Genomic DNA, 13,430 nt, shown 5'->3' with positions numbered 1-13,430 from the left:
AGCTATTATACCAATATTATGTAACATGTATTTTTAAAATTGGAATTAACTATTTCTTCTCAGATGTCTCTTGCTTGCTGTATAAATGTAATCAGCAGTAATTTTGAGAATTGTTCTTTTTTCGTTGTTTATATAGAATAATGTTTATGTACATTAAAATATGTTGTCTTTATGGCCCTATATTTGAGTTCCTATTTGTACTTAAGTCCATAAGTATAATCAGGTATGTTAGTAATCCAACTGTACAGTGATCTCTTCCAATAAAGACTTAAACATGTCTTATCTTTGGAAAGTTGACATTCATATCTTTGGTTTCTAAGCTAATAGTAAATCACTTCTCATCTCTTTTTAAGTCATGGTTGCTCATTGTCCAACAAACAGAGCAGCTTAGCAAGATCATGAAGACACATGCAGAAGACTTGAATGCTGGGCCATTACATAGACTTACTGTGATGATTAAAGACAAACAGCAGATAAAGAAGAGTTATGTGGGTGTTCACCAGCAAATTGAGGCAGAGATGTTCAAGGTATATTTTAAAAGTATATTTTAAATGATTATGCACATTTCATTCATTGAAAATATGTTTGCATTTTTGTCTTTGACTGCCTATTCTTGTTAATTTCTACATTTTAGTTGTAAACAAATATATAAATGTGTGTGGAAAATCTGTATACAAATAATGGTTCCTTTGCTGAGTTAAAATGGGAATGGAGTACCGTATTTTCTGGCGTATAAGACGGCTTTCTAAAGTGTTGAAATCGGCACCGAAGTCGGGGGTCGCCTTATATGCTGAGTCATCTTATACACCGGAAATTACAGTAGTTTCCGGCGTATAAGACGACTTTCTAGGCATGCAACTCAGTGCCAAAGTCGGGGGTCGTCTTATACGCCGGGTCGCCTTATACACCGGAAAATACGGTATTACTTCCGAGCAACCTTAATAAATTACCTATAGCAAGTTGTCATTGCAAATTGCAGCATTCTTAAGCTTTATAGCAAGAAAAAAAGGTCAAATTATGTTTTCATCACTTACATTGTTCAAAATGAGAGAATCTATTTTGAGAGAATTTTAACCCCAACCCAGCTCCTTTTACAGTAAGAATATACAGAAGGGCCCCTGCTGCAGAGTGTTGTTTCCTAACAAAATCATTGTTGTGGGCATTTGTCTCAAGAATATGATCCACGGAATTACTCAAGCGTTGTCTCAGAATGCATTTGCTTAATAGGGCCCCACATAAGAAAATGAAATGTTCCCTTACTGATTTTTCCATGCTTCAGCTTGGTTATGTAGATAATGTCTAATCTCTCATAATATGCATTGATATGCCAATTTCTTTTCAATTTATTTTTTTGGTAGGTTACAAAAACTGAATTGGAAAAGTTAAAATCTAGTTATAGACAATTAATTAAGGAAGTAAACTCTGCCAAAGAAAAATACAAGGAAGCATTATCTAAAGGTAGGTATATAATGGCAATCAAAGTATTATTTAGATTTGGTTTAAGCCCTAAGACCTTTGAACATGATAAAATTTACAGAAGCAATACAATTGGTGGACACAGTACTGGTTAGTTAACAGGAGAAAGAAGGACTATATATGCCAACTTGAGTTCCTTTGCAAAAGGCCAAGTATGCATCCTGACATGTAACCATTACAACCATTGTTGAATAAGCGAGTAACTGGATTGACACATAGTGCTGAATGATAAACTGGGTTTTATAAATGATATAGTTTCATGCATTATAGCTTAAAATTATATGTGCCAAAGTCATATACTTTAAAATTTTATTTTCCTTACACCAAAATAATAAACTTAAGAGTTCTAAAATTGTTCTCTTATTAATTCTTTTCCTGGTAGCATTGTATATCAGTGGGTTTTATAGTCTACTTCTCATTTGATTCCTGTGAGATGGGTGCCATATAAATTTAATTAATACAAAAATAAATTTACTCAGAGCCTATTGATTACAAACAATTAAAATTTTGCAGTAATACCTTATGAGCAACATAATACAATAGAAATTTTTAAAGACTTAATATGAACAAACTCAATGCTTATTTAGAGAATTATAGTTTATTTTCTCACAAGAATTAGCATTCTTTATTTTATTTCAAAAATACTAGTTATGTCTTTTTTCCTTTCTTTTTTACCTCTCAGTCCACTTCTCAGTTGCCTCTCCTCTTTTATTCCCTTTCTACAAGTTCTCCTAGATTTATTGTTGCCTTCCTTGTAAGAAAGTAACTAATTAACCTGTGATTTTCTATAGTAGAATGTAAGCAATCTACCGTTTCATCATATAAGTCTCATTCAGAAATTTGTACCCACAACAGGCTATGAGGCTGTACTAATAATTTGTTAATTAAAATATGTACAAATGCTTGTACAAATTCTTTTTAAGGAGCTACAAGAGGGAGTTCTGTAGCAGTTCTCAAGCATTCTACAAGAAGTTGTTCAAGTAGGGGAATTTGATTTAGTTATACAAGTAGTTTTCGCTTACTGACATAACTGAGACCAGGAATGTCACTAAGTGACAAGGTCATGAAGTGGAACATTACAGAACTGTCCCAATTTACAATGGCAGTTCTGCAGTGCTACATTACATTTAACATACTTTATAGTATAGCAGAAAACCTCCTACATCTATGAAAAACCAAGAGCAAGAAGGAACATTGTGATCCTCCACAATTTGCAGTAATATTCTGCTTCTTGTTGTAGCACTCAATTCTTCAAAGTTAGTACTCTGTTATTCGAAGTATATTTATCTCTGCTTTGGACTGTGTACAATATTTCAGCCAAATTGATCTTTTCACTGATGTGTATTTTTTTCAACAGTCAGAACAAAACAAGCAATTCCTAGACATAATGCTATGTGTGCCTGACTATTAAACTTGTATTTTTTTTTACAGAATTTGCAGAGGGGAAAGATTGCTTAAACAAACTATCCCTTCCTAAATCGCTTTTTACAATGGTTCCCTAAAGAGTGTTAACCACAGGTTAACAAGCTCAGCTCTGCCACTTCAATTAATTATGCTGCTGTCTGAAATTGGCACAATCCTAATCAATTTCACCCTAAAGATTTGTCTTCTATGTGGCTGGGAACAAGTTAAGCATGTAGCTGGTGTTAAGGCATTCCTTTCAATGTGTATTCCCCATTGTGTACTTGCTTACTCTCTTGTAATTGAATGTTTAATAATTTACCTTGCAAGAACTTTATACAGAATCAAAGTAGCGTGGAATAGATTTACAACAGTGGATGAGGTGAGAGTCCCCAAGAGTATGTGAAATTATTTGATTTTTATCCCCTTTTTAATTGTTTATAAATAAGTCAAGGCAGCAAACATAACTAATGCTCTTCCTTCTCCTATTTTCCTCACAGCAAAAATCTTGGGAGTTGGCTTGGGTTGGGAGAGAGAGAAAGACTGACAGGTCTAAAGTCACCCAACTGGTTTTTGATGAGTCATATGGGACTAGAACTGTCCCCTCGTTTTTTAGGCTCGCACGACTAGACTAAACTGGCTTTGTTTGTAACATTGCGAGATATAGAATTAAAAGAAATTGCTCATGTTTCCTTTTCCTGATCTTTATACTGTCTTTGCATTTGCAAAGTGGGATTATATATAATGATTCACTTGTGTCTATGTTATTGAGATACAGAGAAGGAAAGAAGATATAATTATGTACTTATCTCTCTTTTGGAAAATAGGCTTAAAGCTGTTTTAAAATGGCATAAAGCCTGCAAAATAGTTTGATTATTGTGGTCTTGTTTAGTCTGAAGCCTGGTTAGATTCAGTCATTGCACAAGTAAGAGTATTGTTTATATGTTTAGAATAATTATATTAGGCCCGTATGTGGATTTGAAAAGATTTGCAATGCAAGTAAAAATCATTTTTGTTCCTCTTACATTTTTTTGCTTACTTCATATCCTAATATAATCATAATGACAAAAATTAGGTGTGCTTTGGTATAGAGTGCAAATGATTTGACAAAAACAAAACAAAACAAAAGCACTGCATTTTACTTTTTAAGAGTTAAGATGATTAAGATTTATTCCTTCACCTCAACACTTTTTGGCATTCAGTCTGGAAAATTATTCATTTTCCTCCTTTCTCCCCCCTTTTCCTTTCTTTCAGGAAAGGAAACTGAAAAAGCCAAAGATCGCTATGATAAAGCCACAATGAAACTCCACATGTTGCACAATCAATACGTGTTGGCATTGAAAGGAGCACAGTTACATCAGCACCAGTATTATGATGCTACACTTCCTTTGTTCCTTGACTCTTTACAGAAGATGCAAGAAGAAATGATTAAAGGACTGTAAGATGTAGTGTTTTGTCTCATAAAAGCATGTGTAGTCCACCTAAGTTCTCATGTTAAGTTTTAAGAAATGAATAGCAATGAGCTTCTACATGTGATATTTCTAACTGGTATACATTTTTTATACCAGTACAAGTCAAACACAGGGTTTTGTGATGTTTGAAATTGTGTATGTCAGGTACAAACCTCATTTATGAATCAATGTAACAGAATTTTAATATTTCATCTTTTATAGGAAAATTGTAAATTGCAGCTAGAATTAGAAACTTTTCCAGTACTGAACAGCTAAACCCATATATGAGTGTCCTATTGTAGAATGGTCCTCATAGTTGACACTCTATTTTTCTTAACCAGTAAGAGTCGTTTGATTTTTCTAGGCCATTGATTTACAATTTTGTTTTTGCTTTTTCCGTTGCCTAGCTGCTATTTATTTTTTGTGACAATTTTGTCTGTCTAGCTAGCTAAACTATTTAATTCATTTGTTAAAGTATATGTGGGCACACCATCTAAGGGTCTTGGGCAATAGTTATAGGTGGAGTGAAGAATAAAAGATTAGATGTCAGCAGGCTGACAATTGTTACAGTGGAAGGGAAAAGAAAAACATATTGGCTGTTTTTTATCCTGGCAATCTTGTAAGCTCTCAAGCCTTGGTTTCCTGGTATTTTTTGTCTGTTGTGCCAGATTGGTCCAAAATAAGAGTGATTGTGAGGTAATGCATAATTTGATTCATGGATGAGATATCTGACTTAACAGAGATGTGGCAGTGAGAACCACATAAACCAGGATGGACCTAATTCCTTATGGCTGCTTTTTAGCAGAGAAGCTAAGAGAAGCAAAATGGAGGTGATGTGGCTGTGATCTGTAAGAATAGCATCTCCTTCATCTGTGAGACAACTCTTTCGTGTAGATGGTTCTGTTAGAATTCTACTTAGATTGCTGTTTAACACAATCTCTTATTGAGCTGACAAGATTGCTGTTGTTGATAGTGTTGGAGACTTCTAGCTTAAGGTCATTGGGTGCTGTCTGTACAGGTGAAATCTAGCAATGCATGCCAGTTGGTATCAATTATAAATATAACTGATATATAAATTGAAATATAAAATAATATATTTCTATGTGATGCCTATAGGGAACAGTGTATTAAATTTCTGCCTGTAGTCAGTAGTGGGCTGGACAAGAAATAGCAAATTGAAACTGATCATACAATATGAGGTACTTTTTGTGAAGGGCCATAATTTTAGAGCAGTGTAGGGTTGCCAATCCTGAATGGGATTACACAATCCAAGAAGTAGCAAGAACACAGGTTTTTTTTTTCCTACATCTACAATTTCTCTAGTTAGCCAAGTTGAATAAATATTCAGAACTGCCTTTTACCAGCTTTGGTTGATTATCAAATATGTCTATTTCTGGAAAATAATAACCATAAAGCTTTGCTACACTTGCTGGTAACCAACAGGTTGACCATATTTATATATTGTACATAGAGGTCTTTGTCATTTAATTGGAAATTTTGTTTTATATAAAATACACTAGATAGGTTGCACCGTGGAAGAATATTCCAAATTATAGCTGTAATTAAAATACTGCAGTGGCTGCCAATCTATTTGCAAGCAAAATACAAAAGGGAGGATTATTAATGGCTTCGGTCCTGGTTACTGTATTGGAAAGAATCTCTCATTCCAAATAATGTTCACAATTACTGATATCATCTGAGGATATTTTGTTGATAGTTGCTGTAAGCAACTCTGGACTGAATGTTCTCTTTTTCTGCCCCAGTTCTTTGGAACTAGCCAAATTGAGTGGCCTGACATCTTTATTAGTTTTTTAAAAAAGAGCTTTAAAACACAGTGTACTGTACAAACTGCTGATTTTAACTGTTAAATTTAATTATATTAATTTGTTTTATTTTTTGTATTAATCAAAATTTTGTCTTCATTGTAATTTATTTTATTTTATTTATTTACCAGATAGACTTTGATACCATCAGTAGTATATTAAATAAACTTACAAATAGATTATTTGGAGTCTTTTTTTAAGTAATGATAATTGTCTTCTTAACCCTTGTTGGCTATTCATATTATATGATGGACTTTTCAGTATAATTTTTTCTGTCAGTATCTGAAATCAGATTGTTCCCTATTCAAACAAAGAATAACATGCTAATACGTATTTTGACATCATCACAGCTATGCTTCAAAAATATTTTTTAATGGAAACCATAATTGCAATTCTCAAAGCAGGAGACATATTCTTTTGTGATTGAAGTTTTTATTTTCTCAATAAAAAAGCATAACATTAGTATCCTTACCTATTTAGTGCTTTAAATAGTCTAGTGATTACTTTGTAACAGCAGAAGTTGTATTTGTTGGACTTGTTTATGTGAAATAAAAGGATAGTTACTCTATCCTTGCCCCATATTTTCCATTATATATTATGAAAATTTCTACTATATATTATGAAAGATTTTGAAATATTGGGTTCTTCAGAAACCATAAAGAGATATTATTTTTAGGGCACTGGCTGCTTTTTATGTTAGTGACCATATTTATGTTGGATTTATTATCCCTTTTAAAATGTCTTGAAAAATGTTATGCTGCATGAAGATAATAATATACAATATATTGAGTATAATTGTATTTTTTCACATTTTTTCAAAGTCATTGCACTGAAACTGCAGTAAGACTCTTAATTAGAATAGATTACACTGAGTAGGTTATTACTAGTTTATGTGAGATAAAGAGTTATTCATTCAACTAATTTCTCCTTCAATGTAACAAAACAACAGTCAGATGAGGAAAAATAAGACAGATACTGTATATTCATTCAGTACATCATCTGTGGTCTGAAAACAAGAGAAGAAAAATAGAGCAGTTTTAGCTGTACACTTGAACTGTTTTTCACATCAGTAATGTGATGAAGAAAATTAAAAACAGGCAGATTACACTGACTAAAATACTATGAAGTAACTGTTCCCTTGCCCAAGTATCTAAAAGGTTCATTAATATTTGTGACTTATTTAGAATAAGTGGACATGGCAAGTTATGTTTCCCTAAAATAGCAAAAAGACTTTTAAAAATAGATTATAATCTATTGCCCTCATAGATTATAGAAAAATTGGGACAAATATCAAATCAATCAGGCCTATTTTCTAGGAGGAAAGTGTTGATTTCCCCCCCCCCCGCCCATCATTATCTCTTCAGGATACAACTAACTCATTTTCCAGTGCATCTTTATCTTTTTCTTAAAAGGTGGGCGTACCTTCCATCAAAGCAGTGATCAATTATCTACTGGTTTTATTTTTTAAGGCCCATTGATAATCTTGGAAGTAAAGATTATGTGGAGTTGGCACTCTTGCTTTGTAGATGTGAGCTTTTCATTTAAAATTATAGTAATATTCTTTTAATTGAGAATCAGATATGCATTGGTGCCTTGCTATGCATTAAAGACAATGTCCAAATGTAGGTAGTATATTCCTTAACAGAAGTACTGCATTTGAAAGATCCTGAGCAAAAGAGCAGAGCTTAGTCTATAAGACAAATGGTTAACTTTCAGTCTTGCCCTGATCAAAATAAGTACAATAAAAATATTGCGCAGATCTCTTGTATTTTTCTTCCTAAGGTTCTAAATCAAGATAAACAGTTGCCTGAGAATAAAGCCTATCAATTCATTTGGGCTTACATGTGATCAAGCACCATAATGTCACAGGCTGCTAGGCATTAATGGGCAGATAAGCTCAACGCTCAAATCTGAATAGTTGAAATAGTAGTTTCATGAAGAATGAACTGCATGTACTACTGGTACCAAGTATCCTGATCATTTGAAGGGTTCTCTAACACAGGCATGCAGAAGTTTAGGGTATCTCATTTGAAATAAAATCCAGGCAACCTTGAATAAGTAGAGAGAGGGCCGTCAAAGTTGATCACAGAAAAGAAAATTAAACCCTAGGAAAAGAAGTTGAAAATATTCAGTTGAAGAATAGATAAGAGTACTCTGAATATCTGAAAGGATGTTACATAGATGGCAGCCAAGACCGGTCTCTATCATCCCAAAAGGCAGGACATGAACTAATAAATGTGAATTATAGTGAGGTAATTTCTACTGAATGTTAAAAAAAGCTATTAATAAAAACATATTGGTACTGTAATATATTAAAGAAATTAAGTTTAAAAATACTTGGATAACTATTATATATACATTAATTTTCCTGAACAAAACTGGGAATTAAATTGCATTGCTTTAAATCATCTTGGTTCAATGTTTATACATTTATACTTTATATGTTATTTAAAATACATTTTGAATATGTTTTCATGGAATTTTTTTGCAGGAAAGGAATCTTAGAAGAATACAGTCAGATCACCAGTCTTGTGACAGAAGAACTAGTGAATGTTCATAAAGAGATCCAGATATCTGTTGAAGAATTAGACCCTGGTTCAGAGTACAGTAGTTTCATGGAAACTCACAGGTAAAATATTGGTGGTGGTGTTTTACTGCACTATAAGTATTTTATTTATTTATTTTTATTTATTTAGAAAATTTATATTGCCGCCTACTCGCACATGGGACTTAAGGTGGTTTACATGGATATAAGTATATTTTTTACAATGCAGTACATAGTAACTGTGCTTATAGAAATAAGTCCATGTAATAACAAAAGTGATCTGTGTGATTTAAATTGCTCAGCTGTTACAAGTAGCTTTTTCATATAAATTCTTCCATGCACATATTTACATCAGATGTAGTAATTTGTAGATAATTAAATCTATGCAGTATTCCTATTGTAATCTGCAAAATAATTCCTCCATTAATAACATTTTTCTAGTATTTCTTCAGATATTTTGCTACTGTATATGGACTGAGATTTGTTGTTGATATGACATACAGATTAGAAAGTTTGGGTGCTCTATTTGTAATAATTTTAGAAGCAGTCTGGTTCTCTAACAGTTCCTTCCTTCTGCCACTGCAGTTCTTTGCTAAAAATCTGCTGCTGCATTTGGAATTTCACAGAAGAGATAACAGAATTCTAATATACTGAAGCAGTAAAAGGAGTATATTTTGTAGTAGTTGACTTCTTTTCATTTGAAAAATCTAAATGTGATTTACTCTAGCAGACTGAAGTGGAGGAATCTGCTTTTGATTTCATATCCAGAACTTTCATGATGTTGATAAAAGCGTCCAGTTAATGTTTTCTTAAGAGGACTAGCTGATTTAGCAGGACGTCTCTTTGTTTTTCCAATTCAGTGCAGTTGTCCTGAAGTATTTATCTTCTCTTTCAACTGTTTTTCTTTTTTATCTTCAAATTCCTTCTGGTTTATAAGAAAAGTCCTTTCCTTGTTCTCTATTATCAGTTTCTTTTTTGTGTTTTCCATTGTCTGTATTTGTTGAGTATCTAAGTCTTCTGCCATAGCATTTGGTTGTTTCACTTTCTCTATAGAATTCCGTATAGATGATTCTCTGCTTGAAGTCATAGTTTGAGTTTGCATATCCAGACTTATACGGAGAGTTTGGATAATTGCTTTTAACATACAAAGAATTTGTTCTTGTACTTCTTTGTGGGAGAAATCCATTCCTGTTCTTCTTCCATTGTAGTATATTAAACTAAAAAAAACCTTACAGTCCACCAAGTGAGGAGCTGAGCTGAGCTTCTTGCAGCTGGCGCTTCAAGGTTGCTTTATATCTTATCTATTTTCAAAGCTGTCAACAAGTCTCTCTTAAAGAATAGCAGGTTACAGTCTCAAATTTAGCCACCTGATGTCAACTCAGAGTTAGTTGGATCTTTTCAGTTTCCCCCCTCTATTTTAAGAAAAAATCTTCAATAATAGAGTAAAAATCAGAGAAAAAAAATAGAGAATAGAAAGTTAACAAGTCTTATAATCCACCAATTTTAGGAAATAGAATTCCAATTAGGATCCCAGTATTTTTCCAACGTTTTAAACTCCCCTGAGTGGTCAATCACTGCTGTTTCTGGAGGGAGGGCTAAAATCCCCCTTCCCTCACCATAGGGGAGAAAGTACTTTAGCAGCTTATGCAGGTAATTAAGTAATTAGGATGTAAGAGAGGTAAATCTCACCCAGTCTCTTCCACGCTGCTTTAAAGTTGCCAGATGGTAAATGCAACTTCGGCTGTCAGCAGCCTAGGGACGAGCCATATTTCTATGGCTGGTCCTTTCATCCGCCGGTTTGGAGGGATCGCCAGCTCTAACAGGAGAGTTGCTGCTCTCCCGCGATCCATTGAAAGCCCCTCCTTGCTGGTCGCCTCTTCAGGGTGACTTTCGGCCCTTTTCGGGGTCCCCCAGCGATGCGGCAAATCTCCCAGCCATCGATGGCAGCCACGCGACAAACCGGAAGCCTAGATAAATTTCTTAACCATCCATCTCCAGCAGAGAATGAATGAATGAATGAATGAATGAATGAATGAATGAATGAGAAACCATTACAACATATAACACAAAACTGATGGGAGAGGGAGAGAGAAATAAAATGGGAGTAGATTTTGAACATTTACATGGTATGGCATAGTTATGCCAGAAAATATTGTGTAACTGTAAAGCAGTATGGGTTATTCAACTAATCTTAAATTATAACTGCCAGGGCCAATGCATCTTAACTTATAATTAACCTTCCCAATATAGCGATCAGTGATGGAAGTTTGTTACTCACTGCAACCACAATTTTAAATAATTTCTTTTTTTTCTCCTTTTTCTTTTCTTTCTCCTGAGGAAGGGTAATCCTAGGCGCTCATCAATTTTTTGAGTAGATTCTTAAAAATGGCAGCCAAGTGGTTTTAAAAAAGAAGTGCCTTACACGTGTATTATTATTGCTTTTTTTAACTAAAGGACATCAGATATTGAACAACAAGAAATAGAATTTGATACATCATTATTAGAAGAAAATGAAAATCTTCAAGCCAATGAGATTATGTGGAATAATTTGACAGCTGAAGCTTTACAAACTATGTAAGTAATTTAGCCTCTTTTTTCCTTCTCAATTTTGTCTGTGTAGGATATAAAAATTATGCTGAATCAGGAACAATCTATGTAATATAAAATATTTTATAAGAAAGTTATAGCCATTCTCTGTCTCCCCATTTTTTAATGACCAGGTTGTATACTAAATGCAATATAAATCAAATTGGTTGTGCTGTCCAAAATTATTTTACTTTCTTAATTTAAGTTTTCAGAAATGTGGGTCTGTATACTTTTGCAAAGAATTACATAAAAGAGTTGTGTAAGATTGTGGCTGGATGATGGCTACTTTAGAGAAAGTTGGAGAATAATGACAGTGAAATTCCCACTTAGGAAGAGGGAGTTCTGTTACTCTTCAATGTCCATTTAATATTAAAGTTCATCATTAGGACTACGTAGGGCATTTCATAATGATGTCATTATGCAAATGTCACAAATTGTGTCATTTGCATCAATTTATTTCAGACACAGTGGACATCTGTTATTTAGAGGAAAGATCTGGATGAAATTTGATTGATTGCACTTGAAGTCTGCTAAATGGGATTCTATTAAATCAAGGTTTTACAGCATCTGGGATAAGAACTCCGTGACACAGCAATTTCCACACATCAAAAAGAACATATGCCCATAGAAATGATGTAACAAAAATGCATCTAAAACTGGACCACTTTGTATCAAAATAATGTCTTATATATCGTGAAATCAACCTTCGTATTTTTCTCTCTCCTGTTTGAATTATGTAATGTCCTGGATAGCACTCTTGTTTTACAGGAAGGTCCAGATTGTCTGTTTTGTTTTGACAATAAACCAGCTGTACCATATGTAAAAACTAACTTGAGTGAGAAACTGTTGGATGTTAAATGATATGTTGGAAGGAAGGTTAAATTAGAAGATGTTGAATGGGATATGGGATGTTAGGGAGGGAAAAGTTAAGAGTAGTGAAAGAGTAGTGAAAATAAGATATTGGACCTATGCCCAGTTGGGGAGGCAAGCCGACTGGAGTTGACTCTGGATAGTGGCAGAGGCTATGAACAGTAAGCAAAGTTGCTGCTGGTTTATATTTTGCAGAGACAGCTGCAGAAGAAAGAGAGAACAGAGTAATAACTGCCATTGTTGATCAGGAAGTCACAGGAGAGGCAAGGAGGTGGCCCATCCATAAAAATACTGTAACATTTGTGGCTGGAACAATATCCTGGCAAAGATCAGTGAGAATGGTAGAGACCAGGACAAAGAGTAGAGAATTGTTTGCAAGGTTTGGAGCAGAAGCCAGAAGAGTAGAAGACTGGAAGCTGTTATGGCAACAGGTTTCTAAATACTTGTTTGGTGATAGCTGGAGGAAAGAGTTGAGGGCTTTATTTGAAAACATAGCTTGTGGATTGGTGATGGGCTATAATATTAGGCTCCTTGGCTGATATGCTGCAAGGATCCCCTTTGAGTGAGAAAATTGAAGAGGAGCCCTTGCTTTACTTAATAAACAGGTAGGCTCTGGATGATTTATTTATAATAGGTAGTAGATTATGGAGAGAAGAAAAAGTGGAGATGGTTATGTCTGATTTTGAATATGAACAGTAGAAGTCTAAATGTAACTTAAGAGTTTATCATTATGCCTTGTTAATTTCCATTACGTTGAGGTGGTCCACGTGCTAGATGAGATTGTTCTAATCACCCAATCTCAGTTGCCAATTCCTTCTGTTCTCCAGTTATCGGAGGAGCTTCAGGAGTGAAAGGAAGTGAAAAAATGTTGGAATCAATGGTGATATAAAATAAAAAATGAGACCCATTTGGGTCTACACAGTGATAATAAAAACAGTAAAACATCTGTTCTATGCATTTTGTCAATGGAATCAACAGCCATATTCAGCATAATCACTGGGGTTGTTTATTTATTTATTTATTTATTTATGAGACTTATATATACCGCTTTAAGTGCAAGCACTCTCTAAGCGATATACACCAGTAAGCAATGTATATATATATTTACATTGCCCCCAACAATCTGGGTCCTCATTTTACCTACCCCGGAAGGATGGAAGGCTGAGTCAACCTTGAGCCGGTGAGATTTGAACCGCTGACCTGCTGAACACAGTCAGCTAAAGTGGCCTGCAGTACTGCACCCTAACTGCTGCGCCACCTCGGCTCATTGTTGTTGGA

At 34.2% G+C, this 13,430-nt stretch overlaps 1 protein-coding gene across 9 annotated transcripts in view; it reads left to right on the top strand.

The window, feature by feature from the left end:
• Positions 1 to 13,430, top strand: part of FER (FER tyrosine kinase) — a 127,241-nt gene that overhangs the window by 20,439 nt on the left and 93,372 nt on the right. For 8 of the 9 annotated variants that reach the window (XR_005556137.1, XR_005556138.1, XM_039338398.1 and 5 more), the window contains exons 4-8: positions 354 to 527; positions 1,359 to 1,458; positions 4,132 to 4,315; positions 8,643 to 8,780; positions 11,151 to 11,270. Coding sequence is in view for 7 of the 9 variants with exons in the window: in XM_039338398.1 (XP_039194332.1) it covers positions 354 to 527; positions 1,359 to 1,458; positions 4,132 to 4,315; positions 8,643 to 8,780; positions 11,151 to 11,270 (716 nt within the window). In the remaining 2 variants the exon portion in view is untranslated. Of the gene's footprint in view, positions 1 to 353; positions 528 to 1,358; positions 1,459 to 4,131; positions 4,316 to 8,642; positions 8,781 to 11,150; positions 11,271 to 11,744; positions 13,168 to 13,430 lie in introns of those variants that run through there. The other variant, XM_039338404.1, reaches the window with a different exon arrangement.

This window comes from Crotalus tigris, unplaced genomic scaffold (assembly GCF_016545835.1).
Source record: "Crotalus tigris isolate CLP2741 ecotype Arizona unplaced genomic scaffold, ASM1654583v1 scf7180000017700.2314712, whole genome shotgun sequence".
Taxonomy (NCBI): Eukaryota; Metazoa; Chordata; class Lepidosauria; order Squamata; family Viperidae; genus Crotalus; species Crotalus tigris.
Note: the sequence above shows the minus strand (reverse complement) of the source record. Positions and strands in the feature narration are given on the sequence as shown.